The 14,633-nt window shown below is 35.8% G+C and overlaps 1 protein-coding gene across 5 annotated transcripts; it reads right to left on the reverse strand.

Annotated features, from left to right (window-relative positions):
- Window positions 1–3,174: 3,174 nt before the first annotated feature.
- Window positions 3,175–9,229, reverse strand: LOC106769037 (putative pentatricopeptide repeat-containing protein At3g16890, mitochondrial). Of its 5 annotated transcripts, none has more exons than XM_022782950.1 (4): window positions 6,262–9,229; window positions 5,713–5,887; window positions 3,629–3,872; window positions 3,175–3,538 (listed from the first exon to the last, which is right to left on the reverse strand). In XM_022782950.1, exon 1 carries the CDS (start codon window positions 9,187–9,189, stop codon window positions 7,216–7,218), a length of 1,974 nt encoding a protein of 657 aa, XP_022638671.1. In that variant the 5' UTR covers window positions 9,190–9,229; the 3' UTR covers window positions 3,175–3,538; window positions 3,629–3,872; window positions 5,713–5,887; window positions 6,262–7,215. The 5 variants fall into 5 exon arrangements, with proteins under 5 accessions (XP_022638671.1, XP_022638670.1, XP_014509973.1 ...); XM_022782949.1 differs by having other exon boundaries at window positions 3,629–4,969; XM_014654487.2 differs by having other exon boundaries at window positions 3,629–5,080.
- Window positions 9,230–14,633: the final 5,404 nt, after the last annotated feature.

Consider the following 14,633-nt stretch of genomic DNA (forward strand, 5'->3'; position numbering starts at 1 on the left):
ATATATATATATATATATATATATATATATATATATATATATATATATATATTACTCAAAAATGTTAACTTGTAAATTTTTTACATGTTGCATAGTTTAAAATAAAAGTCAATTTTATATAGATTAAATTTTCTAAGTCAATCCAGCACACTAAGGATTTAGGTTAGATTAAAATTTAAAATTACAAATTTTGATACGAGTTCAAATTGAATATAGTTTACTAAGAATCCGACTCATCCAAATTGAATTCATAATGAGACACGTTGGCTCACCGATCTATCCATAAATTTTAAATTATATTAAAAAAATAAAAATCCTAAACTTAAACCCTTTTATATTATAGATTTGTTCATTCAAGATTTTAATATTATATATGGTTAATAGATAATAATGATTTGATGTTAGATAATAGGTTTAAATCCTTTTTTATCCTTAAGTTAAGTTCTAATGTTCAGTTTAGTCCCCACTTTTAAAAATGTCAACCTTTAGTCCCTATGATATGAAAAATGTATCAAATCAGTCCTATTCGTTAACAAATCACAAGTTTTTATTAAGTGATTTGTTGTTCATAATACCTTTCGTTAACAAATCACAAAATATTGAATACCTAGGTATGAAAACTTGTGATATGTTGTTCATTAAGTGCTGTCACAAGTTTTTCATTAAGTGATTTGTTGTTCATAACACCTTTCGTTAACAAATCACAAAATATTGAATACCTAGGTATGAAAACTTGTGATATGTGTGATATGTTGTTCATCAAGTGTTGTCATGAGGACTGATTTGATACATTTTTCATATCATAGGGACTAAAGGTTGACATTTTTAGAAGTGAGGACTAAACTGAACATTAGAACTTAACTTAGAGACCAAAAAAGGGTTTAAACCTAGATAATAATTTTTATTTTTTTGTATTTTTAAATTATATTTAAAGTTTAATATGATTTCACATTGTAGTGTATTTTTTTTTAGACTATATATGAAATTTAACATTATTTTGAAATGTATATAAAATTTAGGTTTAATAGGTTCGGAGGTCCCTATATTTGGGGGTTTGTTTCAATTGGGTCCTCCAATTTTGGAAGTGATCAATTAAGTCCCTAATTTTGTCAATTTGAATCAATAAAAGTCTTTCCGTTAAATGCAGTTAACACCGTGAAGTTTTTGAACATGTGGCACGCTGACGCTTCTAGGTGGCACCGTTTCAAGTGCATAATGGATTATAAAAGGGTGAAATCCCTTTTAATTTAGGGATTTCACCTTCAAATACACCCTTTTAATTTAGGGATTTCACCCTTTTATAATTCTCCTATGCACTTGAAACAGTACCACCTGGAAGCGTCAGCGTGCCACATGTTCAAAAACTTCACGGCGTTAACTGCATTTAATGGAAAAGCTTTTATTGATTCAAAATGACAAAATTAGGGACCTAATCGATCACTTCCAAAATTGGAGGACCCAATTGAAACAAACCCCAAATATAGGGACCTCCGAAACTATTAAACCTAAAATTTAACATTATTTTAAATTGTATTTTAGATTGAATTTTATTTAAATTTTAATTAAAAAATTATAATTAACGGTACCAATTCAATTAATTCACAAACTCGTTAATAAACGAATTAGACTAAACTAATTCAATAAATAACCAATCCATAATTAAATCCACTTACCCATTTATTACATTTTCTAACTTTGATTGGTTAGAAATGAACAATTAGAAACAATTTAAGAATATTTGAAATCCATCCGTATGAACAGTTGTCAGTAAGATACAGGAAGACAGTAAATCTTTTTACTTTACACTGTCAAAACTCTGACACTTTGTTGTCCAATCAATCACCAGCCTTCCTTGCCAATTTTGATGCATTACTTTTTAAGTAACAAGAGGTGCCACTGCCTCGGAGGGGAAGAAGAGGGTAAAACGGTCATTTTATCAAGTTTATGGGGGGAATGCAGAAAAAAAAAAGGGAGGTACAGGAAGAAGCATCACCAAATCGACAAAAATAAATTTGTTCTACTCATACACCAATTAATGTCATCAGACTAGAAAAATGCATCAGTACTGAAGTGTGCGTACCATCCTAATACGGCACATTTCTTTATATATTTTATACTGTTCATGTGGTTCAATTTTTATGACATTATCCTAATATTTGATATAGTTCCGAATAAATTAGGCGACTAGATATTGGAGTCATATGTAACATGATACTTAGGGTGTGTTTACTTGAGGGTAATTGGGGAAGAGTGATTAGGGGAGAGTGATTGAGTAGATTTGAAAGGATTTGAGGGTGATTTTTTTTGTTTATTAGAGTGGATTTGAAGGTGATTGAGAGTGAATTTAGGAGTGAAGTTTGTGAGAATTAGTGTAAGATTTGATTGATGTGACAGTTTTTAAAAATTTGTTTAATTGGTAAAAATTGAAGATTACCAAAATACCCCTAAGTATTAAAGTAATATAAAATTAATTATATTTGTTAATGTTATATTTAATTGTAAAAATGTTTATTAAGAGTAAAAAATTAAAAATAATTATTTAAAATAATTTTTAAAATGTAGTAAAATTATAATTTAAAAATATGATAAAATTGTAATTATTAATATTATATATAATTTAAAAATAATAATATAAAGAGAAGAAAATAAAAATTAGTTATTATTATTATTATTTATTATTTATTATTTTTATTATTTGTTATTATTATTATTATTATCATTAACTATTTAATTATTAAAATTTAATTTTAAAAGTCCATTTAATATTATCTAACCGTCTTAATTAGTTTTTAAGATAATATTAAATGCTGTTAAATATTTATTTATTAAAATTTAATATATAAACTTGTATGTTTGAAAATATTAACTTTGATTATCATACTTTTACTATTTTCAAACATCGTTCAAAAATTGTATTAGATACTATTTTTAGCCTCTTGTTCTTTACAGGTTAATTTCANCTTCATCTTTCAAGTTTTATAGTTTTTTTTTCGTAATTTTTACTACCACTCAGTAAAACTTGTATTATTGTCGCATTAATTATTAGTCAATATCTCTTATAATGAAAATATATTTCTTAAAAACTAGTTATAAATCAATATTTTGCATTATCAAAATTCTGTTTTGCTCATGACCCTTTTATAGTCATCGNAGAACATAAGTTAATTGGTTAAGGATACGCCTTTCCTGGAAGGTTGAGATGTCGAAAGAAAATTTTGGAAGGTTAAAAAATAAATTATAAACAAATTAACAAACAAATACAAAATAAAAGCAACAAGGAAAGAGATGAAATTGTTTCTATCTCTTCTCCTTTGCACTGTTGATATCTCCTCAGGGTATCCACATTGGCTAGGTATTAAGGCCCCTGCACATTCAAAATTCTTTTCATCTCCTATAGACAAACAACATTTTGCAAAAACTTGTAGACACACCAAATTTATAAAGAAAAGTGAAATTCGGAGAAGAAACCAATCTCATATCCGACAAGAGTGTTTCTTTGGCAATGTCACTTATGGATTTGTTCCAAAAACAAATGTCCCTGCAACAACAAAATTACTTGGACATCAGAAACATTATTGAATTTTCTTAAAGCATCTGTAAACTGGAACAGATATGGTAGGTAACTCACGTAGTGAAGGCATTAGAAGAGATAGCACGACAATCCCAGCAACCTTGAGTTGTACACCAACTTTGAGCATGTCTTTGATTTCTATGTGTCCAGTGGCAAAGCCAACTACATTTGAAGGTGTTGAAGTTGGAAGCCAGAAAGCAAACTCGGTTGCTTTTCCTCCAGGTACCATGAGAAGAAGCGGGTGCACATGCATAGTTCACAGCACCTTCACGTACATCCACTTTGTTCACAACTCCTTCACCTGCAACACAAACAAAAAAAATGGTTATGGTGCTGCATCTACTCGTGCTGCTTCAACCATTGTGGTGCTTCTTCTTCATCGCCACGCACTGCTTCGACACACTGTGCATCCTCCACTCTGCTTCATGGATGTCCTCATGTCGGGCTCCTGCAAGGACTGCTCCTCCATGGACCTGCTCATGTCCTTAACGTTCTCCACGCACACCATCTACTCCTCCTCATGGTTACGCTGCTGCATTTACTCGTCCTCATGCTTCAACGATCTAGTCTGAGGTTGCTTCCACACACTCCGTCGATGCTGGTACATGGACGTCGTCATGTCCGCCTACTGCTGCATGGACCTCTGCTGTCCTCACCGCTCTTCACGGCCACCAACCGAACCAACATCATAACATCAACAAAACCCAATGGAGGAAGCATGGACGAAGGATGGAGGAAGCGTCAAGCGTGGTGTAATCAAATCATGCGTGGTGTAATCGAATCGAGGAACTAGTAACCGGATACACCATTAAAAGAAAGGTTGTAACCGAATACAACCAACGTGTAACCGGATACAACACCCTACTTTTCTCTCACTTTGCAGCGTATCCGAATACGCAGACCCCATAATCGGATACAGCTTCCTTTCTGCAACCGAAAACGCCACGCTCTCCATCATCAACGCTTCTTCCTGCTTCAAGCTGAAGTTCCCCATGTTCAACGCATCTTCATCATCAACAATGCCACCGGCCACGGTCCAGGATCACCACACACCATTCTCCATTCATATTCATCATCAAATGGCTACCTATCCAAGCTCCAACCTCCAAAATACGCAGACCCCCATCACCCGGCTGGAATCGAATACTGGGGGTTGGATTCGAGTACGGTCTATGCATGATTTCTGCTTTCTCTCAGCTGTTGCAGGAAGGGCATAAAAGCCATTTCGCTGTAATTCATTTCAAATCTTCGCGTTTGTGCGAGTGACACAAAAAGGTGATATCCCGCAATTACCTTCAATTCATCGCTCGGTGATCAACCCAAGTGAACATGATTTTACGTTCAATTCATCGCTCTCTCATATTTGTGAATAGTGTTTCACCCTCAAGTGAACACAGTCTTAATGTAATCAGCAGTTTCGCAAACATGCACAAGTTTCAACGTATACATTTATTAGCTGCCAAGTGGTAGAAATTTGACAAGAAATATTTGCTCCTGACACTTGACAGACTGAACAACAAGGGGTGAAACCGATCAAATTTTAGCGTTGAGACTATAATCAGCTATCATTTCTCAGTTGATGAAATTTAAATAAGATTCGAAGAAAAGAAATTGTACAGAGAGTTTGTTTTTCACTGACTTAAGATAGATGTTCTACTCGCTATGTTTTACTATATTGCAACAAATACCATTACATTGTGTTAGGATATAGGGTATTTGGATATAATGGGAAAGGGGATTGGGATAGGAGGCAGATGAATTGTATAAATAGGTGTTTGTTTAGTGGAGGGGGAACTTTTTGGAAGATTAATTGTTTCGTCAGGAGTTTGATATCCTGAGAGGGGGGAGGTTAAGGTCTCTGTAATCATTTTCTTTGGCTGAAAGTAAATACAAAGAGGATATACAGTTTCTGTGTTGTGTGTATCGAACGCGTTGAGTGAGTTTTCCATAGGTTCTTGTATCACATTGTGAAATATAAAAGAAAAAAGAGCATAAAAATAAAACATAGTCATCGGTCGGCTAGTACAAACATAACATTTGTGCATGAACATCATAAAAGATGGACGATGACAGCATTAGTGGATGGTAAAAAGATATATGAAACAAACATGTCCATTGTTGTTTGTTAGACATAAAATTACCTGAATGGAAGAATACAATTGAATTGCATTATGACTGAAATATTGCACCAGGATGGTCAGTCTCGTTATGACCACCACAACTCAAATATTGATCATTAAGACTTTATGGTCCATAAAGCCACAATTGAGAAAGGAGTTGAATTATTCAAGCAATTCAGAAACTGGCCATACTCAACTGCAATGAATAAAAGAAAAGTTACATTGATAAACCTCGCTCTGAAAATTTTAGTAATACCAGTGTCACATAGTTCATTGAATTTCATGTTCAAAATAATATTAACAGTGAAAGTACATATGTCAACAAGTTGCAAAAAATAATAAATGTAATTTAATATAGAACTTGGCTGCATGGTTTCACTGAAATGCTATTTGGGAAATCAGAAGTCCTCTTATACCCAGCAGCTTCATATCAGATGATTTATAACGTCCCAAAACTCAATAAAATGCTAACACAGTCTAGAAGTAGCTAACACAGATCCTTCGCTCACAACAAATAAGGTTATACCTTCTAATAACAAATGCACCTTGGTCAAGGAATAAAATTAATACCAGTTTTGTAGATGTGATCTTTGAAGATGAAGATTCGTTACACGAATATGCTACAGATGTAATTCACTGTTACCACGTAAAATTGAAAGGAAAATGCAACAAGCTGCATACAGACCCAGTGACCAGTGCTATTATGAGGAAAGCTGTATGGAGCCAGTTTAAATTATTTGGGGTGGGTGGGCTGGAAGTGAAGAAGGATGACAAGAGAGAGATGTTATACTTCATCGATACAGAGATACGTGTATGATACACACCCCTAATAATAGTCTAGAACAAATATTAATTTAGAACTAATATAAACCCTATCCAATAAAACTACTAACATCATAAGCGACTGCCATAACCACAAAATTTGGTATCCCAGGTTTTCTAGTCAAGAGTGCCACCAAATTCGTGTTCTTCAATGTGCAGGATGGGTCACAAGTGAAAGATCGAGCTCTTGGCTGTGGTGATTTGTCATAACCTCCACTGTTAATGTTGGTGTTTGTAAGGTGATCAATGTTAATCCATTAATGGAGAAAACAGAGGAAAAAGGTGTTGTTTGTTGCCTCCAGAACAACAGCACAATTAATAAGATAAGCATAGCAAGACTAGAGGCATGGTATAACACGATAACCAAGCCACGTCCATCAAAGCTTCTAGATCAAGCTCTTCGTAAGAAGGGCAGAAGAGCGGCTTCTAGATCAAGCTCTTTCCAAAAATGATGATGGAGAGTCACCAACTAAAGAAGAAAAAATGAATTCCTTATTGTGTACTCTTTTCGGTTGGTGTTGAAATGGCCAAAAAGTACATCCATACATAAACACAAATGATTCTTCTGTCCCACTATATAACAAGATATCCATATGAACAGGGCTTTATAATCTGAGGTACCTATACCCAGAATCGATGTCATCATATTCAAAAGCTCAATAATGTAGTAGCATCCGAGAAACTAGTAGGAAATTAGTCTCACTAATTAGGAATAGAATTTAAAGATATTCCCTTAAGTCTGCATCTTTCCATGATGCTTCGTGCCTCTTCAATACAGTTCTGCTGAACCAATATTTTAATAATCAAGTTACATGTATACAAATCAGGAGAGCAACCGTTTGCCTCCATTGAGTAAAATATCTTCTTGGCTTCCTCTAATCTCCCAGATTCAGAGAGTACCTCTATAAAAGCACCATAAGTGTAATTGTCCGGATTCAAGCCAGATCTTGACATTGAATAAAAAAGCCTTTTAGCTTTATCAACTTTATTCATCCTACAGTGGATTTGGATCAAAGCATTATAGGAGTAGGTGTCAGGGTTTACTCCTTCCTTTTGCATTCTTCCTAATAGTTTCACTGACTTTGCAACATCCCCAATGGCACAAAAAGACCGAATTAAGATATTGTAAATGACGGCATTTGGAGTGATGCCCCACTCAATCATCTCTGTAAAGCATCTAAAAGCTTCCTCGGTCTTCTTTATTCGACAGAGTCCATCAATTATAGAGCTAAAAGTGAAGATATCAGGTTTAAGCCCAGTTTCTAAAAGCATCTCCAGCAGCTCCTGTGCCTTAACTATTTCTCCTTCCTTGCAATGCCCATTAATAAGGGTATTGAAAGTAACAAGGTTGGGAACAAAACCTCTAACCTGCATATCTGTGAAAGCCTCAGACGCATTATCCGTCAATTTGGCTTTGCACAAACAATTGATTATCATGTTATATGAGACAACACTAGAAATTAGCCCATCACTAGTCATTTGACCAAAAACCCGATCCCCGTCCTCCCTCCATCCTCTTTTATACGATGCCTCCATAAGTAGAAGGTATGTACCAATGCTTGCCTTTACACCTCGATTTCTCAAAATTTCAAATATGTCACACGACTGTCTCAGCTCGTCTCCCTTAACCAAACAAGCAATTATGACATTGAAAACAGAGCTATCAGGGGCATAACCTCTTCCCAAAACCTCCCTCAGAAACACAGACATCTCTTTCGCCATAGAAATATTCGCAAGGCAATACACCACAGTATCACAAGCTAACTTAAAATGAACACGCTCCTCCTGCTCCAGCTCCCTATTTAAAAACTCAGATAACAACATATCAAGTGCCTTACCTGGATCCAAGCAGCGAAAAACCCCGTGGACTAACGCTCTCACAGTGGCTTCATTAGGACCAACTCCCCTCTCCTTCATCATCTCAAAAACCCCAAATGCTTCACCAACCCTGTTGGCGTTACAAAACCCATCAATAAGCATTGTATAAGTGAAGACATTAGGAAAAAGTCCCTTATCGATCATCTGTCTGATTAACCGAAGCGCCTCGTCGACCACGCCAATCTTGCAAACCCCGTGAACGAGGGTGTTATAGGTAATTCTATCGGGGCGGCAGTTATCCGAGGGCATTTGTTGGAATTTAAGATAAGCAAGGTCAATTGAATTGGATTTCACCAAAGCGTCAATAAGAGCGTTGTACAACCTAGTGGAAGGGGTGAGACTCAAGAATGAGATTTGACCGAAAACGTGAGCAGAGTAATTTGCCAAACCGAGCCTTCCCCAGCTTCCAAACAAGAAGCAGAGCAGGTCCTCGGTGAGCCGAAAGCCGGAATTGCGAAGGTCACGGAGCAACTCGAGCGACAGCACCGCGGGGCCGTTACGATGCAGAGTGTTCCGAAGAGCACGTTGCACAGAGGGATGCGCGGCGAGTGGGGGTTTGACATGCGAAAGCCAGGCGTGAAACTTGATGGCGTGGGAGGCATTGCGTTGGTTGTGGAAGACGGTTACGGCGGAGCGAGGGTTGAGGAGGAGGGGGTTTGAGAAGAGGTGGTGGTTTAGTAACAGAGCCCAGTTGGGTGTGGAGAGGATTTGTGAAATGTATGAATGGTGTAAGGGAGTTGAAGAAGGTCGAGTTTTTGAGGGAATAACAATGGAGGGCTTTTCTTTCATGTATTTCATGGCTTCATGTTTCAGAGGAACAAACACACTTCTTCCTCCCCTCCTTATAACAACGTTATTAATGCCTAAACTTTTTTCTTTTAATATTTTAGCTCCCTCCACCTCACCACGAGCCTAATTTTTCACCTCCCATTCTTTTTATATTTCCAATTTAAATTTCCAATTTAAATCTTGAAGAATATTTTGATTTTTAAAAAAAACTGTTTATACATTGAAAAAGCAAATACTAGACTCTTATTCCTACTACCGTATTTCACATCTTAAAAATCCTACACTTTCTTTTTCTTTCTTTTCCTTTGCAGAATTTTAAATCTGAAACCCACATACTTTTCCTCGTACTTCTGTTTCTCCTAATCAGGTGTCCTCCTCTCTCATTTGTCTCCACCATTTTCACCATTTAATTTCTTTTATCTTCAGCTCCTGTTCGGTAGTAGCTTTTCGTATATCAAGTTTTTCTGGGTCCATTATTTTTCCTATATCTGCTTCATGGATGTGTGAATCATGAATTGCTTGATATGTGCTCGTACCGTGTATGAATTGTGTGTATGGAAATTAACTGGGTGTATGAACTGGGATGTATGAACTGTGTGTATGAAAATTTGGCTGAGATGTAGGGTTAACCGCAATTGGAATTGTGGTTAACGCCTGCCGCACTAGGAACTGCGGATATGGTGGTGCCGCAGCTGGATCAGCGGCTGATGGTAACCGCAGGTCGATCTGCAGTTGGTTTTGGAGGTAGTTGTCCGCATTTCACACTGCGGCTAAAGGGGACACAATTCGTCCTGTGATTGGTTTCTGTCCCATGTTTTGGGTTTATTTTTTTTGTTGATTTTTGGTTATTGCATCTCTCTTCTTCTTCCTCCCACCAATCAACAAGTATCACCACCACTTTTCTTCTTCCTCCCACCAACCAGTAAGTATCACCACCAGATGACCACCACGGATCAACTCAACTCAAAACAATCAAAGAGAAAACAGTGAACTCAAGGAAATGTTACTGTGAGTGATGGGACCACGAAACAAGGGGTGCATGTTAGGGTTTATATTATCATGGTTGTTGGTAGTTAGGGAGGGGTGTTACTAGTTAAGAAATTATTAAGTGTTTTGACTTTTATTAAATAAAGGAGAAAAATGTAATTTTGGAGGTGCAGATAGAAAGAGGTTATGTGCAGGAAGAAGCACTCTTAATCATGTTTCGAATTTTTTTTTTTTTCTGAAAAGTTTTTGAAATATTTATTTGGGAAATCACTTTTACAACGGATATAATGATCATTTGAAAATTTAACGGAGTGCAGGAAAATATTTATGGGGGTGCAGGAAATAAAAGTAGATCCATTGCTTGTTCGAGAGAGAAGAAAAGAATAGCCCACTTTGAGGCAATATATAATAGATCAATATTTTTGCTCTTCAAATCTATAACATTGATTTTGATGGTGACTTAATTATAGGGATGAGATTTACCATGGAAGAGAAATATAGGTTGATTATTAGCACTGAAATTAGGTCGAATTTAAAGAACTAACAATTAGTTATATTTATATATTTATTTATCTTTTAATGGTGGAGTATAAGGGTGTAAAAAACCCTTCACATTATTACCATTCTTTTAAGAAAATGTGAAGGGACAATAAGTGCATAGAGATCCTTGCTTATTAGACAATAAGTGTTTGAAAATATAGTTTGAAATTCATAAATAAAGTAAATATAGTTTGAAAATACAAGTATTCAATATCAAAGCCAATAATCATAAAAATTTATTGTCTATTACGTCACCATACACATATATATTAGTTATATCAATATAATTTTCAAACAATTAAGTCCCATACAAAACTAATGAGAAGCTTTCCGCTCAACAAAATTCAAGCTTACTCTGTGTTCACGGTACACACTCATAAATTTGTAGTTTCGCGTGTTGGAGGAAACTTTGCAAACGGATCTCATATTGTCATCTAGAAAATCTCAAATTTCGTCGATCGTCGACATGAGAAAGTATTGAATGTATCATTGCAACTATGGTCATACAATAAATGAGTGCATTGTGTTCAAAGGCAAAGTTGAAGAGTAATTTTGATCGTCCATCTTACAAGTTTGTGAGACGCAACAGTGAGGGAGGTTTTGTAACAAAACGTGACCTACACAAATAATTTTACTCTTTATTTATTGTGGGTGATTTTCATTAAACATTAACAACCTTTAAATAGATGCAAATAGGGCCTTAGATCAAGTACAAATAATAGAAACTGACAATAAAATATCAACTAACTTTATAGGAGTAACAACTAACGAAAAATGAGATAATGTTATAGGTCAAGTTATAACCGAAAATGTTGATATGTTCACATGGACAACAACTGACCTCCAGTGGTTGATCCAAAGGTAGTCTCCCACAAGTTATTTACCTTCAGGAAAGTCAGGTCACTATAAAAAAAAAAAAAGACGCATACTCATTACCATGTATTGATCGACTAGTAGATGAAGTTATTGGCCATAATGTATTGAGTTTCCTAGAACCCTACTCAAGCTATAATTAGATTCCTATGGCGGAGGTTGATAAGTTAAAAATTTCCTTCATTACAAATGAAATTAACTAGTACTACGAAGTCATGCCTTATGGCCTAAAAAATGTTGAAGCAATATATTAAATACATAGGGGTATTGAGGCAAACCCTGAAAAATGTCATGTCGTCATTAATATGAGACATCCTAAGAATGTCAAAGAGGTATAACGTCTCATTGGAAGACTAATGACCATTTCGTGTTTTCTCTCGAGGTTGGCAAGCAAGACCCGTACAATGATAAAATTGTTAAGGAAGTCCATTAAGTTCATCTGGGATGACTAATGTCAGGGCATGTTCAAGAAGCTCAAGCAAATCTTAGCATCCCTAACGATTTTATGCAAATAGGATACTACACGACCTCTTCTGGTCCACATAGTGGCTATTGAAGAGCCATTAGCCCAACTCTTGTTCAGGAGACTAACAATGAACAACACCTCGTATATTTCATGAGTATAACTCTTCAAGATGTTGAGACAAGGTACCAAATGGTGGAGAAGGTGGCATTATCCCTCGTCACCACAACAAGAAGTTTAAGACCCTACTTCCAAAGTCATACAATCGTGGTTAAGACTGACTATCCGATACAAAATATCTTACAGAAGATGGACCTGGCAAGAAGGATGTCGTCATGGTCTGTAGAGTTCTTAAAATTCAACATCTAGTATGAATCAACAAGGTTGATAAAGTCACAGTGTCTAGTAGATTTCACTAGTAAGTTACAAGGTGACCATGCTTTGGAAGAGGAATGGTGGATATTATATGTAGACAACTTTTCTAACCCTAAGGGGGCAAGAGTCGGTATAGTCCTAAAAGGACCAAACAATGTGATGATAGTGAAATCATTGCATTTCAACTTTAAAACAACGAACAACTAGACTGAATATAAAGCCCTCACAATTGGCCTTATGTTGGCTAAGGAAGTTGAAGCCAACAAAATAGATTTCCAGACTGATTCCCAATTCACAATGGGTGATCTAATAAGGGACTAACAAGTCAATGATGCCTTACTAATATAGTACTATCACTTGGTCAGAAACTTGATTAACAACTTTACTGAGGTAAAGTTGCAGCATATCTATAGAGCAAATAATATGAGGACCGATTTGCCTTCTAAACTAGTTAGCATGAAGAACAAAGGGTGATACAAGTCGTTGTTGTAGCAAGTGTTGTTGTCACTATTCATAGAGAGAATGGACAAATGCATGTAGGTCAGTAGTGGAGAAGAGACGTGGATGAAATGGATCCCTTAGTCATGTAAGGTAAAAATAAAGGAAATATTAAGGCAAAGAGGATGGATAAAGGGCACGAAATATTAATATAAATGCATGTAAACAATCCCAACTGTTTGGACAAAGTTGCATCAGTGCAACATTTAGGAGATAGAGAAAACCCATTGTGAACTCGTCAAAAGGTAGTCGAACGTGAAGATGAATGAGAAAAGAAGTGTAGATATAGAATAAGTCCTCCCTGTACCCCTCGAGGACATGACAAACGTTATCCATGACATATACCCTTTTAAAGGACATCATATTCTTTGTCGCCCCATGCTCAAACACACACACACACACACACACACACACACACACACACACACACACACACACACACACACACACACACACACACACACACACACACACACACACACACACACACACACACACACACACACACACACACATATATATATATATATATATATATATATATATATACATACATACTATTCATGCAAGAGTTCAATATTCTTGACCACCTAAATTTGCAAAAGTGACTCCTCACCAAGAGATTTGTCCACTCGTAGCCCCTCACTCTCTCCCAAGGTAGTTTGGACTCAGTATGCTCCTCAGAAAGATCCTCCTTATTCTCAGTAATCAAGGTCTGACTACTATCATTATTTGTCTCCTACCCGAAACCCATGTTCGACCTACTATGTGACATACTTGTTACTAGTCGACTTTCGAGTGATGATTTTCTTCCACAAGATATTGGCAACAAAGCGAACTCTCATAAACTTGGTGTTCAACTAAGGTAAATGAGATCCCTATTTATGGCAAAATTTTGAACCCTTTCATCTTCTCACCTCTTCATTTTAACCACGAGATCTCTTCAGATCTAGCACCTAGGGGCCATGACTCTTCACCTCCTCAGTTTTGCTTCGTTTTGTGTGTAGTATGATAGCCATTTACCTCCCACATCATGTCAATCTTGACACTTCGTCATTTCAATGTCTTTATCGTTACGCTTCTTGAGGTTGGGGAATTATACCTATAGGGGTATATAACCACAGAAATATACAAATTTTGCTTATCACATGACCACTATGAGAAAGGCCAAAGTCCAACAAGATGACGACATTTTACATGACTTCACCATCGAGTGAGTTAAGTCCAATGGGCTATCGTGTTGTATATGACTAAATATCCTTCGGCCATGTCAATATATACTTTATAACCATCTGAATATATCCACCTAAGTGTACCCAACATGCATTGTCTGACTCATTACCATAATGGACTAGTTAAATACATTTTGGCCTACCAAAATACATGTTAGCTAACTAGCCCACAAAAGACAAGTAGGATTGTGATTAAGATATAATTTAGCACATTGATTAACTAAAGAGTAATTTAGGTAATTAATCATATGGACCAGGTTCATCCAAGTAAAAAAGCCCATAAAAAATAGTATAAATAACACATTTTATCAGGTAACCATTATGTTTTCATTAATTACCATATTTACTGTTTGTTAACGCACTTGACTAACTTGGAAGTTGAAATATTTTTTGTAGAGACATGTTTGAGACTAAGAACACTTGGAGTATTTATTAGAATCTTTACATAATATATTTGATCATGTAAATGCAAAAACAATTTCTTT

Source organism: Vigna radiata, chromosome 7, assembly GCF_000741045.1.
Source record: "Vigna radiata var. radiata cultivar VC1973A chromosome 7, Vradiata_ver6, whole genome shotgun sequence".
Taxonomy (NCBI): domain Eukaryota; kingdom Viridiplantae; phylum Streptophyta; class Magnoliopsida; order Fabales; family Fabaceae; genus Vigna; species Vigna radiata.